At 38.6% G+C, this 17,800-nt stretch overlaps 1 protein-coding gene across 1 annotated transcript in view; it reads right to left on the minus strand.

Moving 5' to 3' along the window:
- The window catches only part of zmat4a (zinc finger, matrin-type 4a), a 162,613-nt gene that overhangs the window by 42,801 nt on the left and 102,012 nt on the right, over positions 1-17,800 (minus strand). Inside the window, exon 5 of the mRNA XM_024276052.2 lies at positions 8,326-8,556. Coding sequence (XP_024131820.2) covers positions 8,326-8,556 — 231 coding nt within the window. The remainder of the gene's footprint in view (positions 1-8,325; positions 8,557-17,800) is intronic.

The raw sequence follows: 17,800 nt of genomic DNA on the forward strand, positions 1-17,800 counted from the left end.
AAAAAAAAAAAAAAAAAAAAAAAATATCTCTGGGTGAACGTATTTTATAAAGTTACATGGAAATAGTCACTTTCATATTTTTGGCAACAGTTTCAATTAATTTGATAGTTTTTTATCTTTGTTTTCTGGAGGTCTGACACAGTTATGAACAAAAAAGGAAGTTAAAGTTTGAGAAAAAACTGTATGTGTGTTTTTTTTGCAACAAAAAAGACATTATCAAAATCTGTATTTTCAAACAAATAAATCATTTAGGTAAAAAAAGAAAACACATGTCTGTCAGATTTTACTTTAAGACTAAAATACATAACTGCAAACTTTTCCTACATAATATACAATTATCTTATGTAGTTTACAAAGGAAAATATGTCATTTTTGCAAATGCAAACACTACTGTCCTATTTATGTAAATTATATTTATCTTCTGTTAAAAAAATTTGGCTATCACATAATGAAATGAGATAGAGGGGATTATTGACACAGCAGATGAATTCACCTATCATGTTTAATTTATTTTTTTGTTTTTAACTTTCTGCCTTTTATCACACATACAGCTGTGACAAACTTTCTCTGTGGAAACCTTTTCACATCTTTTCATTTGTGCTACAAGCTTGATGCATATCAGTACCTGTTACTCCTGGAAGGCATGTATAGTAAAATGTCTCCTAGCTTTCCCTGCTTTCACTGTTCGTCATTGTTCCATTCTCTCTGGGTTTTTGTCATCGCTGCAGTTCCATTCACACGTGAAACTGTATGCAAAAGTCCTGCTCTATGGGAGATGTTGAATATTTCATCGTACGGGCGGATTCAGAGTCAGATTGCACATTTTCTTTTCAAGTTGAGAGGTATGTGAGGACATAGAGGGAGGTCAGAAGGAGGGTAGTACTATCAGCGTACGGCTCAAGGAATACGTGGAGGAAAGAGTGCAGAAAAATGGAAAGCTTTTTTTTTTTCCTGCAACAGCCTCCCCGCTCCCCCCTTCCGCTCTGCCACTGTGCTCTGCTGTGGTCCCAATCTTCTCTCCACAGGCTCAGACTGCTGCTCTCGCCTGATAGGATGATTTGCTACTTCATTACCAGCTGATAATCACCAGCCAGGAATACTCATTATTCCAAGTGCTGAACGTTGCAGCTTAGCGTGCTGACACTTTTCAGACTCCCCATCGTGACTATGCTAATGTTCAAAAATGGTTCCACTCCAAACAAAATGGGAAAAAAAAGAAAAATGAAGTCAATGTTTTTAATTACACTTAGTTGTTTAGTGCAAATGAACTAATCTCTAATCTGATACTATTGTGCAACTAATAAGCATTATGCGGAACCCGGTAGCCAACTGAAACTGAAAAAAAAAAGATGACTGAAAACAAAGTTTCCAATCATCCTAGTTTGTCCCGTACGGCTTCAACCTGTGTTTTGTGCAATGCAAAACAGCAAAGAACAAACAAAAATTCAGATGCATCTTTAAGAATCAATAAATAATAAATATTTCTTAAATTTAGCACAATACGCATTTGACACTTTTTTTTTTTTTTTAAACGCATTTGACACTTTAAACAAAGACATAACAGTGTCCATTAGAGATGCAACAATTCACTTTCTCCATAATTTATTTCAATGGCGTAGCACACGTATTAAATCAAGGCCCGGGGGGCGGACAATTAAATCCGGCCCACCAGTTCATTTAATTTTTTTGTTATTATTGGCCCAATGTTATCTAGCACTGGTAACATATTGCATCACATTCTCACTCCCAAGTCATCACATACTGACCCATGGTTAAGGAACTCTCCGCGTCAAAAATGTACATTTTGAGTGTTCCAAATTTGGACGTATGGGCTCTTCCAATCAAGTCAGGGGTCCCCAACCTCTGGGCTGCAAACTGGTACCGGTCCGGTGTTGGGACGTGGATCGCACTGATATCCTAATCCTGACTTGAACCTGGTACTGGATTAGTACCGGAGGGTGATTAGAACCGCTTCCAGACGATATATCAGGGTTAGCATACCATGTTAGGGTACAGGTACAGGCTGCACCCCCAGGTTAAAAAGTTACATTTTTAAAGTTTTAAAAAATTAGTTTTAATGTGTTCAATAAATGTTTATCCTGTTAGGCCCACAACGAACAACAAACAATTGAGGTTGACACCCCTGGTGTAGCATATAGTTTTAAACTAAGAATAATGGCGTCTCCAGTTACAAGCAACTGTTTTACACCCCAGAATTAAGAAAAATAGAAAAAAATAACCAAACAGTCTTGGGAATGTTTAATGATTTGTTTTCAGCAATCACAACTCCACCTGAAATCTTCTCTTTTCCTTTTCTTTTTTTAGCCAAATTCTTTAAATTTTTCCTTTTTAATCTCATCCAGGAGAGTATGAAAGCAGTTATGGGATGCAACGGAAAAGCTAATAAAGAAACAAACACTTGAAACTCAACATTATGTATCTCATTCTTTGATAAAGATTTTTGAAGACGTGCTGTAGTAAACATTAAACAGTTTCATATTTTTTGTTTCCAATTAATTCACCAAATGAAATCTTCAAATTGTTCACTCTGTAAATCTAAAGCTTCATTAAAACCCACGTTGATGAAAATTGTTTGTGGTGTTTTTAACATGTTCTTGTGGCATTTTCCTCATGATTGAGAACATATGTAAGAAAGTTAAGCTTAAAATGTCATTTTTGAGTATTTTTGTATTCAAATCATTAGGAATCAGAAGCAGGAGAAACAAAAGCTTGTCTGTATGACATAGAACCTACGAAAGCAGGTCACAAGCTCCCTGAAGACAAATCCATCACACCCATAGATGTCTTTGTTTTCCTCTTCTGAGCTGGAATCTTGATCAAACTGTAAAGTTGGATAGCTACAATATTTCTCGCCATTTTCGTAATGTTAGGTTAGGAATGTGAGGGGCTGTAAGCTAGCGGATGATCACAGAAACAGATGGATGATGGGAATGGTCCCGCCCACAACTCAGAGGTGATCTTCTCATGAACTACTGCTGCTCTTCAGAAACTATGTCCTAGAAAATGAAACTTTTTAAAATGTATTTTGGCTAAAAACAACATGAACATAATTAAAGACCATTGGGATTGTTTTACAATAAATCAAAATTGGAGTGGGACTTTAATGACTTCAGTTGAAAATAAACATCGAGTACTGACATAAGCTATAAAAAAGTTGATCTGACAGCAACCGCTTAGCTTGTCCTGTATTTGTTAGTAATATGTGTCCAGTCAGCTCTGTAGGTTCTTCTTTTCCTCTGAGCTTTCATACATCTGTGCCGTTTTCAGTCCCCAGGCTCCCATTTTGCTTCTCTAGCAGCCATTTCTTTTCAAGCAATAAATGAAACATTGTCGAATTTCTTTGACATGTACTCTGAGAAAGTGAAAAAAAGTTCTCCCTCACACTTTCTGAGAACGTTAACAGCTTTCAACAAGCTGATGAATTTGACTAGAAGTTCCTTTAACAGTTGCAGTCTTTCAGCTTAACAGAAAATGAATCACTTGAAAATTCAATAGTCGTTGTTTTGTAGAGTACATTATTGATCACATTTTCAACCATAAGTTCTCAGTGAAAAGATTTCAATAATTGAATATGTTCATGCTTCAGTTAATTGACTAGAAACAAAACCTGACAATTTTCATGGAATCTGACCAAAAATATATTTATGATTTCCAACTTATGTTGGTTTGTTGTTTGCATGTACATTGAATACACAAAGTGTCATGATGGATGGATGGATGGATGGATGGATGGATGGATGGAATAATGAATGGATGGATGGATGAATGGAACAATGAATGGATGGAATAATGGAATAATGGATGGATGGATGGATGGATGAAATGATGAATGGATGGATGGATGGATGGATGGAATAATGAATGGATGGATGGATGGATGAATGGAACAATGGATGGATGAATGGATGGATGGATGGATGGATGGATGGAATAATGAATGGATGGATGGATGAATGGAACAATGGATGGATGGAATAATGGATGGATGGATGGATGGATGGATGAAATGATGAATGGATGGATGCATGAATGGAACAATGGATGGATGAATGGATGGATGGATGGATGGATGGATGGATGGACAGACGAACACATAGAACAATGAATGGATGGATGGATGAATTGATGAAAGTAACAATGGAGATATGGATGGATGGATGGATGGAACGGTGGATGGATGGATGGAACAACAGATAGGTGGAAAGATGGATGGATGGATGGATAGATGGATGGACGGATGAACGCATAGAACAATGAATGGATGGATGGATGGATGGATGGATGGATGGATGGATGGAATGATGGATGGACGGATGAACGCAAAGAACAATGAATGGATGGATGGATGGATGGATGGATGAATGGAATGATGGATGGATGGAACGATGGATGGATAGAACGATGGATGGAACGATGGATGGAACGATGGATGGATAGAACGATGGATAGAACGATGGATAGAACGATGGATGGATGGATAGATGGATGATAGAACGATGGATGGATGGATAGATGGATGATAGAACGATGGATGGATGGATAGATGGATGGATAGAACGATGGATGGATAGAACGATAGATCGATGGATAGATGGATATATGGATAGAACGATGGATGTCAAAATTGGAATTATTTGTAGTTTTGTTCTGGGTCACCACAAACCAAACTAAACACCTGCTGGACTGGGAGAGAGCTCCTCTATTGGGATTGGTATAGGATGGAATTTCTCTTCCTCCTACTTTCTATATTTGAGACAAGAGGATTTTTTTTTCCTTAATGGGAGCAGTTTGGGAAAGCAAGGAAAACTCCTATTGTAATTTCTAATGTTATTTGCTTCTCTGCTTTTAGAAAAAATGTCTGTTGGCAGTTTTTAGTTTTGTATCAAACACAGCATCATTGCCATACATCAAGCTAAACATGTGCAAAAGAACTGTGAACTAGAGAACCAAAACTCTCACAAAGTACATTTAGTGACTTTTGTGAAGAATTATGCATTTTTCTGATTGTTCGAGAGTATTTTAATTTTGATTAATGTCTCCTCTTCCCTATCCTCTATCTAGCATGGAGAGTTTTATTAAACAACTTAAATCCAAACAGAAGCCACCATTTAGTGGTGCATGTGTGTTTTCTGTGGTTTATCTTTTAGGTCACTTTTAATGATGCAGTGGATCTATAATTAAATATCATAATCAGCTGGAGACTGCATTGAGAAGACACAATTCATGTAAGTTTTAGTCTGGACTCATCAGAGTGGATTTATTGTGGTGAATATTTCCTGACTGACAGCTAGAAGTTGTGCAGTAAAGATGCGTCTGCTCTTAAAAGCTAACGGTGTCTGGATGCTGGGAGTGCCCTGAGAACAAGGAAGGAAGTACAGCAACCACAGCAGTGCCCTTGGCTGCTTTTTAACCCTTTCGCTACCTACTCAAACAAAAAGTAGAACACATTTAGAAATTATTTTTAAAAACATGGACTGTGTGCATCCCCCGCCCCCAAGACAAAAAATTCAGCAGAAAAAAAATATTGGTTTTCTCTTCATTTGGAAGTTAAAGGATTAATAAGAGTAACAGGGTCCATGACTTCATGTCAAAGTTGTCAAAAAGAAATCTTGACTGCAAGGATGAGCGAGATGTACATTGTGATGGTCAAGATGCCCTTAAAAGTTTAATGTCAATTCTTCCATGTCAGAGCTTTTATTATATATTATTCAAATAGCACCGAACAATGCTTTTCACCACACTCACAACGGAGGTTTAATGCTCCTAATATGTATTAATGACAAAAGTTACATATCCATATCTTGATATATATATATATATATATATATATATATATATATATATATATATATATATATATGAGTCTCATCTAAACAAGCAGTAAATAAATGTGCAGATAAAAAGTATGAATACCTTCCCTTAAACACGCTGGTGTGTACCTGTTATCTTATTCAGAGATATTCTGGCTATGATAGGTGAGAAGAATATGTGAACTAAAGCCTCATTTAATGCAAGAAATAATTAATAGCTCATGGTTTGAGCATGCGTCATCAAAAGTTAAACAAAATTCACCTTGTTCTTTGCATTTTCACTGCTCCCTTTTGCCAAAGCCAATCTTCCGCCTCCATCTAACCCTGTCCTCTGGATCCTCCACCCTCACACCTTCCTTCTCTACATTCAGAAACATTCCCCTCTTTGTCTTTCTGCTGCTCCCTTTGGAGGTCGCCACAACAAATGATATGCGTCCATCTAATCCTATCCTTTCTATCTATGAACCTCCTCATTCTTCTCCTCTTGGCTTCTTTTCTAGTAGTTCTTACCTAATTTCATCAGCATAATCACTTTCCTTCCACTCAACATGACCTCAATCTGGCCTCTGTGAATGTGTCTCTAAACATCTAACAGGAGTTCTTCCTCTTATGTTTTCATTCCTAAACCTATCCCAAAGGGAACCTCGACATGGTCATCTCTGTGACCTCCAGGGGGCACCAGAGCACTTCTCCATCCCTCAGACCTCCTCTTACGCTTCAAGATTCCGGTTCAAGAGCGAGCAGACACGTCTACAACTAGCCTCAACTCTTCGTCTTTTTAAAGTCATTTACAAGCGACTTTACTCACAAAGCTACTGTAAAACAGTAGTAATTCTGCAACAAGGAGAGTTGAACATGGCACCGAAGAAAAATTTAGAAGTCGACTTGACGGAGCTTAAAGCTGCGTTAGCCGACATCCAGGCTAAGCTAACTCCACTGCTTCTTATAGATGCTAAGATATTAACACTCATGGAACTTGAGGCTAAGATACAACTTGTGGAAGATTTCCGATGGGAAAATGCATGTAACGAACAACGAGATAATCGGCAAGATCTCCTGGAGAGAAGAATGAAAGACCTGGATCAACAAGTAAGAATGAACAACATCATCCTCAAGGAACTTCAACTTAAACCCCGGGCACGGCCAGGGAGCGAACGTTAGCATGGAAGCTAACGGTGCTGTTGGAGATGCTAACAACACAGTGGAAAGCTAAGTTGGATTATTCCTCACATCTAAAGGGATTTCCTTGGATCTAAATAATATTGAGGTCTGTCATTCGCTTCCTTGGAGAAAGAATTCAGATAAATCACTGGTCCTGATCAGGTTTTTGAACCAAAAGCACAAGATAGCTCTGATGAAACAAAGAAAACACCCGAAGGGTTCGGCTGTTAATCTAAATGATCACCTGTGTAATTATTACGCCGATCTAGTGAAGCACGCTCTTATGGAAGAGACGACAGATCCAAATGACTTGGGTGCAGAACTCCAGGATCTTTGTCAAACCAATCGGTCCACCGGACCTGGCTAAGCCTCTGGAAATCCAAAGCATGAAAGACTTTGAGAAGTGTGGGATTATGGACCTCTGAGCCTTTAATTGATGCAAAATAAGGGTGAAATGTGATTTCAAGAAAACAACACCTAGATTCTACCACTTCTGAAGGTGAACTTTGACCCAATTTTCAGCTGACCTGCAGACAACTTGAGCACAATTCACTTGATATGATACCAGCTGAAGGGCAATGGACGCGACGGAACAGTCTCATAACAACGCCGTATGTAAAATGCAGCAGAAGGATTACATGGTCTTGATCCTGTCAATAGACTTGTTTTCCTAAACTGTGATGTAACTGATTCTGCACATATTCTTGATTTTTTTTTTTTTTTTTTACTTTTACTCTCTTTCTCCTAAAATGTGATTTATGACTGATCTTTACAGAAAACAATCTGCACAAATTGTATTTTTTAAAGAGTATATTTTGGATTTTTAGTATTGACTAATGTAGAAGATTTTTCTTTCTGATGATAAGTAATGATTATCATCGGGAAAGGTCATTTGCATTGATCAGTGCCAGAGGTCTAAGGCGTGTTCGGATCATCGTCGTCGGGAGGACCTTTTGCATTGATACATCCACGTCTCCTAAGCACTTCAGTGTCTTCACAGGTATGTTGTGAACCGTCTTTCCACTCTTCGTCTTCTTCATTGTATTCCTCTCTTCATCCTAACTGATTTTTGCTGCTTCCTGCTCCACACCTCTTCTACTCTCCTACTGATTTATCAGCTCGTCAGAGTTCTCCTTCCATCTTTCCATCAAACTTGTCGTAATTATCAACACATTTCCGTCTCTGTTCTTCATCATCCAAACCTCAAGTATAAATCGGCCTATTCTTCTTTTGAATCCAACATGTCCTACTCCTACATGAAACCCCCACTAAAATCTGTTAAATTCTGAGTAAATAGTTGCTTATACTAATGCACTAAAACGATGCTTCATACCTTTCATCTCTCCCATGTCCAGGGTTTTGCCTAGCTGTTCCAACAGATCCGCTCTGGCTGCATTTTTCTTGTGCTTCTTGCCGTCGTAGTGTTGCTGAGCCATGCCAGGATTGTTGAACCAGGCGTTGCATAGCTGACAGTAGCGATCCGAGTCTCTGCGCTGCCGCGGGGAGGTCATAGGAGATGTTTCTGGAGAGCTCTTGGGATACGGGCTAGGACTGGGAGAAGCCTCTGAGGAAATATGAAACAGAAATAAACAACATCAGTTAATTATTGTCAAAATACTTTGGCAAAGTTTTCTTTTAGAGGTTATATCATCTGTAAGGTAAACTTTTTTTATTTGCGAGGAGAGCTAGTACAGGAACATATGGGTGTGACAGCTATGAAACGTACTGCAGAATGAGATCTAAACTAGGCTGAAAACATTACAAAAAACAATGTAATGAGCTTGGATTAGCAAGAATGCGGTGCTAGCTTTTCGTCTGCTAGCAAAGTCATCTAAAGATGCTTACACACTGAACGCGATTAGCGGGACAAATTTGTGTGCCCCGCCCCTCTTTCCTCACGCGACAAATTCGCTGCTCACCGCCTGATATAAAATGTGTTCCTGAGTTTGACGCTGCAGACGCATGTGGGAGGAGCTACCAGCTAATGCATTTAGCATGATCGCTATAAGGAAGGTGTCTGTGGATATCTCACTTAGAATGTATGAAAGACACTAAAGATGCTGAGAAATCAGGTTTATTTATTGTGAAGAGTTCTTCAAAAACATCTGTAATCATGTCTCCATGTTTGGGTATATTTATTATTAAAAGATTTTCACGGTACCGGGGCTGTGTCTGTATGACAGCCGCTTCCGCTGTGTCTCTGTGTCTCTGTGGCTGAGCTTGAAGGCTTTCTGTCTAACACTAAAAATAAAATTAGCAGACCTTTTGTCTCAATGAGGCCCAAGTGGGCAGCCTCTGCACCCTGCAGCAGCTCTCTGTCTGCTGGTAGATCAAGCGAGAGAGCTCCAGAAGTAAAGGCCGGTGATCTGACCAGAGTGTATTCCGCCTTCGCCCCAAAGTATCTGGATAAGATCTGCAGGCTCAAACAGGTTGAGGAAAAAATTCTGGACAAAAACGCTTGTTTTGGAATAACACAGATTAAAACGTCACATGCCCAAAACTGAGTTCCTGATCAGCAGAAGCGCTGACCTGACAAACTTTAGATATTTAAATTTTGGCTTGCGCCTCGTTGCTCAAATTGAGCTGCTGCCAGACCTTTGCGCCGCGCCCGTCCCTAAAATCACATTGCTGGACTTCAGGTCGCCTCATGTCGCATGTGTTCCATTGACTTAACATTGAAACTGGCCGCCTCTGCCGCGCGAATCGCATTTGGTGTGAATGCACCTTAAATAACAAGCTATTATGTCCATTTATTGCCTGACGAGGAAAAGCAAAATTCTTCTTGGCAAATGGAAAATAAGAGCCTACTGTTCTCAGGCTGCCCACTTGCGCTTTCATGCATGCATGGATGGAAACTAAAAAGACCAAATGAGAGCTGACCTCTGAGCAAAATGGCCCTATCAGCTGGATCAGTTTAACAGTCCAGCGCTCAGCTCTACCCAAGTCAACATTTAGTGTTGTCCCATTCCATTCCATTACACTAGTCAACATTTCAAAACAGCAGCTCAGTTGAGACATATAGGAGGGAGAATGTATGGACCTTTTGCAGGCTGCACTTGGCCTACGTTCTCATCCGTAGAAACTGGCTGATGTGAATGGTTTGAATCTGAGCCTTTGTACTCGCAGGTCAGCTTCTCTTACTAATGGGCAAATGCACATTGTCAGACTCAATGTAATCCCTTTTCTGACCATGATAGAAAGGTCAAAAGTCATCAGCTTAACAACGTCCATGGAGCTCTAAAGAGCTAATGCCTTGCTGAAGAAAAGTGACAGAGTTCCCAGAAAACCTTATTTTTACGCACAAAAACAGCCTTTTTATGAAAGCTTAAGAGCCTTATGTAAGTATTAAGCTAAAGAACATAAAATGCTAAATTCACAGTTTAATGCTACTATCAACTTTATTTAACATCCATTTTTAGAACCTACTCAATCCCATGAAGGGTCGCGGGAGCCAACCTGTTGGGCCAAGGCAGGGTACCCTCTGAACCGGTCACCAGTCTGTTGCAGGACTTCACAATCACACATTTACCCCCCAGTTTAGAGCAGGGATCCCCAAATATTTTCTTATGAGGGCCTCATAGCGGTTTTCTTCTCGGATGCGGGGCGGGTATAAAAATTGCAGGATGCTTCTAAGCTTAAACATTTAAAGTTTTAGAGAAAGAAACACAACCAAAAAAGAGCAGACTGGAGGAGATTGGAATAAAAAGTCACACAATGCAGATTGCATGGCCAGACTGAAATGAAATTTAATAGTGTATAAGGGGCCGGGTCTAATGTGGAGTAGGGCTGGATCTGGCCCGCGGGCCATGGTTTAAGACTGTGGAAGAAAACCAAAGTACCTGAAGTCAGAATAGTTACAGTGTATTTCTATGTAGATTGAACTTCTTCATGGGTTTGAGCTTCGTATAAATACAGTACTAACTCTTGTTTTCACTACTGGTATTGTAAAGGACTTGAAGGCCAGACAGTGAAAAATGAAGGTTAACTTTGGCATAGACAAGGAGGTGGATAAAAGGTGATTCTGTGATTCAACTAAAAATGGTTATTTCATTATGTAGGTACAGAGCATAGAAATTCATAGAAACTGTTTTTTTTAGCAGGATATATTTTTTTCTTTCATTTTATGTTCCATTCCTTTACCCGAACGTCACTGGTCTTTGTCATTATTTGATTTTCCACTACAAAGAAGGCTCCTCTTGGCTTTAGTTCATTCTTCTTTCTTCATAAAAAATTAACTGGTCACTTAATAGTTGTTTCATCAATAAGGCTGTGTTATTGCAGCCGACTGTCTGGTATCTCCGATAAGCCAGAAGGTGCATAAAGGAATAAAAGCCTCCCTCCTCTGTTTAATACATCATTAGAGCCATATTGTTTAACACTCCTCTGTGCTTTGAAAGAGGGTTCAGCTTAGTTCAGAATTAGACAATGTTACTATCACCAAGAGGCTGATGGTTTGTGCTCAATGAGGCAGCTGCAGAGCTCAGTAAAAAGGCTTTTGCTCCTCTTGATTTTAAAATTTTAGACAGCTAGAAAAAATTAAATTCACAAAGATACATTCCCACAGATGATACTGAGCATGAGGATTAAAACGAGAGGCATGTGACTTTTTCCTGAGGATCCACAGAGTTTTTTTGAGTCTGAAATCAGAAGCCATGGCTTCTCAAGAGAGTTAACTGTCTGAGCCCCATGGTTGTGATATACCACCATTCAGTCAAAGAGACAGCAGGCATGCAACAGTTCAAAAGCTTTCACAGCACACACCGACACACACTGCAGTGGGGTTTAGGGTTCTGATTGGATGCCTTCTCTCTGGCAAATGAAAGGCAGAAGAGTTTAGCCTGCTGGTTCACAGTGTAAAATGGAGCAAATATTGAAGCAAATCACCACATGAGCTCATAATTTCTGTTTGTCTCCAATTCCTATGTAGCTAAATATTATTGTTTAATAGGAATTTGAAACCTTGGCCAACATAAAATAAGTCATGGAGACTGCTGACCCAGCCATGTCGACTGTCTGAGTCAACAGCTCCCCCGAACCAAAACTACCTAAAGAAAACAAATAAACAAAGCCCACAAGCTAAGACTACCAAGGTCCAACCCCAAACTAAAATAACAAAACCCAGCAGTCTAAGACCAGTGAGAACAAAGAGGGAAAAAGAGAACGAAACAAACCAGCACCACGGCAACTAAAACCCAACCAGCTCCTTGCCTGCCTTAGTGTGGCCCCCTCTGTCTTAAACAGCCAGCAGGTCCCAATGAAGACACATTGACCACACCAGCCCGGTGAGCAGAAGGACCGGATGGAAAAAGGTCCAGCAGTAGCAGCAGGACGTAACAGCGACGACTGATAAGTTTGCAAATAAAACTTGACACATGACAAATTGACTGTGCTCAAGTCTTATGTGTTGCCTATAGATCACACAAGTGCTCGTTGACTGGGAGCAACATTTATGGAGAGAAAATACACTCACTCTGATTCTTGATTTGTGCATAAATTTGGATCTTTGCGTGCGTATTCTTGATTTGTAACTCACATAATATATTTTGTGCAAAAGTAAAAAAATTACAAAATAAAAAAAAATACAAAATACAATTTACACATGCACAAATTAAAATGACAACAGCTTGAAACTAATTACACACAAAAATCTTTAAAAAAATATGCATGAATCACCTCTTACGCACACACAACACATCACACAATCTATTGTTAGACGTCTCACAAATTTGTGCGTGAGTGATGTGTTCAAGTAGTACTAGAATGCTTTTCATCATAGTTTTCTTATCAGCCGTTTTAAACCTCAATTGTGAATAATATCCGGTAAAACTTGACATTTTCCCACTTTTTTAAAAAGATATTCCCGATAGTTAATATAAAAAAGTCTTAAACGTTTTTAAATATAATGTATATTATACATAATTCCAGTAGATTCTGAAGGAGAAAAGCAGCGTAATCACATAAACAGTTGAAAGTTACAGTACATTGAAGATTTTGTGTTAAAGCGTCACCGGCGACGCCTCAGGTCTAAAAGGTTAACCCTTCCGCTCTCTTTGGGGTCCAGATGACTCCAACCACATATTGATATGTGAGTCCTTCCATGACAAAGGTGGACAGGATTTTATGTTTGTCATGGACATTAGTGAAACTCAAAAATCAAAGATAAAAAAAAGTTCAGCGCACTGTCTTGGGGGGTCCAGATGACCCCACTTTTAATGTAAACAAACTAAGGAGAGCGGAAGGGTTACAGGATGTCTTAAGGATGTGTTAACGTGCAGCACCAAGGCTCGGGATCAAGATGGCAACTTTTCAGTATGATAACATGTTTGAAACTTAAATCAGCTTCATTCAGATGTGTAGAGGATGTGGACATGTGCCTCTCCACTCTTTGACTCTTCTGTCTTTATCTTTCTTTCTTTCTGAGAGGCTGTAAATAGAGGTTTTAGTTACACAAGGGGTGTCGAACTCCAGGCCTCAAAGGCTGGTACCCCCTGGTGTTTTAAACATTGCTGGATTGGTGTGCTTTGCCAATAACAAGACACAACAGTCAGGTTAGATGGGAACAAGCAGAACACTGACCCTTAAGGGTTGGAGTTTGACACCTGCTGCTAGTCAGTTTGGAAAAATAAAACTGTTTTGGTTTTTCCCCCCATTTATCCATGACTGCATACGTCAGAATTTTAGTCTCAAACATGTTACTGTTTTGTATTTCATTTCCAGTTCATTTTTCCAATAATTATGTATTTGTTTGCTTCATGTAAGTCTGACAGTAACTAACTTAAGACATGGTAAGTTTATTTGTGTGCACATTTTATGCACAAAGACAATTCAAAGTTATTTACATAAAACATAAAAAATAGTAAAGGAGTGACCATTTCAATAAAAGGTTAAAAAGTAAAGTGCAGATGAAAACTTTTGAATACAAACTAATCAAAAGCAGCTGAGATCAGGTTGTTCTTTAATCTGGATTTAAATAACTGATCCCATGTTTAAATTCCCATCCTGATCTATAACTGCTAAAAACTATACAGTACAGGACTATATAGTGTTTTTTCTTTTATTTTTCTAAACAGCGGATATGACGTCACAGATTTCACAAAGTGTGAAACAAATAAAATACAACCATTTCACAACATCTATTTATGGTTTATTAAAAGAGTCAATTTAAACACGTTTTTTTTTTTTTTTTACACAAAAATTGTTCAACTGTTTCCATAATTTCTGGATGAGTTTTTGACAGTCCGTCCTCTACATGAGGGTGTTCTCCGTCTTCCTGATTCATTCAAGAAAGAGATTCTGGGGATTCCAAAGAATTTCACACTGCCGGAGAATAGAATTGAACCACTTTTTTTTAATCAATGACTAAAAAGACTGTCAAAGAAGAAGTGGCAAGATGAACCAATTATTTTTCTTGAAATATTTCCGTTGAATTGAGGTGCACGTATCAATGAAAGCTAATACAAATTTGTCTCACGGTTCTAGGTGTGAAAATTGAAAATGTTCTGATTTTGAAGGCGGTGTAGAGACAACAGGAGAGGACACAGGACTCATGCAGCTGAAGCAGATTAACATCCTTGCAGAGGGCAGACCACATAGACTGCAACAAGGCCTGTGTTTCCTCCGCAGAGACCCTGGACACGAGGTGGTATGATGTTGGTTTACAGACCAGGCTCAGCACACATGAGGAAGGTGTGTGTGAGACATGTAAATGTTGCTTCCTATCTACTGACCCACAAGAGCCAATGCCAGTTTTACATCAAGAGACACATTGTTCAAAGGGAAGTTGACTTTGGTACCGACTGCAGTTTTATGGATGAAATGTTTGTCAAGACCACTATCTTGTCAATCCATTTCTTGTGCCCTCAGCCATAGACAACTGTCATCAATTTATGCATAACTGAATCTTCTTATTCTTGGTTTAAGAACGACTGACTTACTAGGGAGATAGTTCCAGAAACGTGCAGACAGTTGAAGAAATCTTTGTGGCTTGCGTTTTTTTGTGATTTCTGACATACTACATCAGGCTGCATCTCCCTTTCATGTTTTGACCTTGAGGGGTTCATATTCAAAACGGATTGCTTCCAATGGAGACCATCTTGTTCCAAAGGTCAGTCACTTTTCATGAGATTCATACCTGTGAGTTTTACTCGCATTGTCCACCTCCAGCAGAACTCAAAGATCCGCATGGCCCAACGATGGGGCTACAAATCCTTTCAATTTCACAAGAATCTAGAATACTTATACATCAATATTTAAATAAGACTTAAAGCCTCTCAAGACAGCCAATTGCAACTTTTTTTTGAATCGTTTCTATTTTTCCCTTGTCTTTATACCATAAAAGTCTTAAGTCCAGGGACCTCTCTCGTTTGCATAAGAACCCTGAGGCCCCTGATCCTGAATATGCCCTGCCTGATTCGATTCACTGTTGTGGACCTGGAGGGCAGGAATAATCAGGTCACGCTTAATGTCCCTGTTCCTGCTCGATGTCCAGCGGGCTGTTTGAATGTTCCAGATCCTCTTATAGCTCAAGTTCCTCACTGGTGTCATGGCTTGGAGCTATGGTACCACCTGGGACTGACTCTGTAAGTCTCTCTGAGTCTCTCTCACAACTTTGATTTCTGTTTGAAGAAAATCATGGTCATCTTCACTTTTAACAGGTGTCACAGAGTATGCCTCAGCTTGCCTTAATTATGCTCAAGTCAAGTCATCCCAAGTTCTGATGGCAATCCCTTAAGGTCCCATCGTGGCCTTTGGTCTCATATCACTTTGAATTTTGCTAAAGGTCTACCAGATTCTAAAGGACTAACTACTGTTCTCAATGTTATCTACTGGTTATGTAAAATGTTTCATTCTCTTCTCAGATTTATATCTGCTAAGCAGACGATGGAGGTCCTCCTACACCACGTGTCAAAGTCAAGGCCCCAAGGCCGGATCCGGGCCTCTGGGTAATTCTATCCGGCCCTCCAGATCATTTTATTTTATTGTTATTAATGGCCTGATGTTATCTTGCACTGTCTTCCAACTTGTATAATTTTGACAAAAAATATTTTTATGGAGAGTAAAATATTGAAAGTTATTGAAAGTTTAAGTTGATTTATTCTGGAATAATATTCCTGCCTTTGTATTATTCATAGTCATGCTATAAAGTTTTGTTTTAAAATTTTAAAAATTAGTATTCTGTTAGCTTTTTTGACTATTTTGGCATTTACTAAGATTTTTTTAGGCTATTTTGGAGTTTAGCTAATATTTAAATATTTAATATTTATTTAAATGGCGAATACCTGTATAGCGCTTTCTACCCTCCTTCGAGGGCCCAAAGCGCTTCACAGTCTCAGACCCATTCACCCATTCACACACACATTCACACACTGGTGGTGGCTCCGCTGCACAACACTGGCGTCAACCTCCCACCAGAGGCAATTCGGGGTTAGCCCAAGGACACTTCGACACATGTGAGGCTTTTTAAGCTACATGCTAGCTGTTTTCGCTAATTTAGGCTTTTCTTTTTAAGTTTTTTTAGGCTGTTTTAGAGTTAGGCTAATATTTACACGCTAGCTGTTTTGACTAATTAGGCTTTTTTTGGGATAATTTGAATTTTAGCATTTTTTTTCAGCTACATGCTAGCTATTTTGGTTAACCAAAGTTTTTTTTGTTTGTTTTTTGTTGTTTTTAGGCTAATTTGGCATTTAGCTAATATTTTAGCTAGCTATCAGTTTCAACGTTTTCAGCTATCTGCACTGGAATCATTAGAGGTCAAATTCAGCTTATAACATTCACACTAGCATTATCACAGGTAATGCTATATATGTAGTTCATAATTATGTTAAAAAGTTATGGTTTTAAATTTTGAAAAATTTAATTTTGGAGCGTTCCATAAATGTTTATCGTGTTCGACCCGCGACCCTAAAGTGTTGATCTTGGATTTTGGCCCCCTGTGTGATTGAGTTTGACACCCCTGATTTATAACGAGTTTTGTCTCCACGGTCTACCTCAAGATACAGTATCTAACTAAGGACCCCGATAAACCACCACATTTAGTTGCAAAATTAGGATTATGTGAAAGTTGTACCTTCTGTTGCAAAAAAAAAGAACAACTAAAAACAACAAAAGCATTAATAATTTAGTTAATTTAATTACTCAGTTCTCACAGAAAACGAAACATACATTGAAATCTTGTTTAAATTGGGTTTTAAAAACACAAAAATGCAATTTTTTGACAGAAAAATAAAAATGTGATGCAGGTGATCATAACATCTTGAAAATGATGTGACAATATTTAGAATATTTGAATAGTTATAAGTTAATAAGAGATGAAGAAGTGAGGATGAAAATACAAGTAAGCTGTAAAATGTCTCTGTTTTGCTTACTGCTAATTTGGACAAAAAAGTGTAAAATGTAAACACTTTGAATAATAAAAAATTGTGTTGCAAGAGGAAGCAGCTTCAGTGAGTCATCAAGACGACTCACCATTCCAACATATGAGTGAGATTTACTGAAACCACCGTCTTCGTGAACCAGTAAGATTAGAAAGGACTCCACACATCCGGGACACTCATTGTTCTCCAGCCTTCCCTTGGGCAGACCCAGAGGCAAACCTGAAGCTCAAATGAACATGCTGAAGCAGCTTTTTGTTCAAAGCCACAAAGAGACTGCAGCAAGAAAAACAACCATCTGATCTACGTTTTACCTCACATCACACAAGCATTCAATATGATAACATTATATATTTCTAATTTAATTTTCATTTGTAAAAGAAACAACATACATATGTTTAAATATACATATTATTACATAAATATTGATATGTACAC

This window comes from Oryzias melastigma, linkage group LG9 (assembly GCF_002922805.2).
Source record: "Oryzias melastigma strain HK-1 linkage group LG9, ASM292280v2, whole genome shotgun sequence".
NCBI lineage: Eukaryota > Metazoa > Chordata > Actinopteri > Beloniformes > Adrianichthyidae > Oryzias > Oryzias melastigma.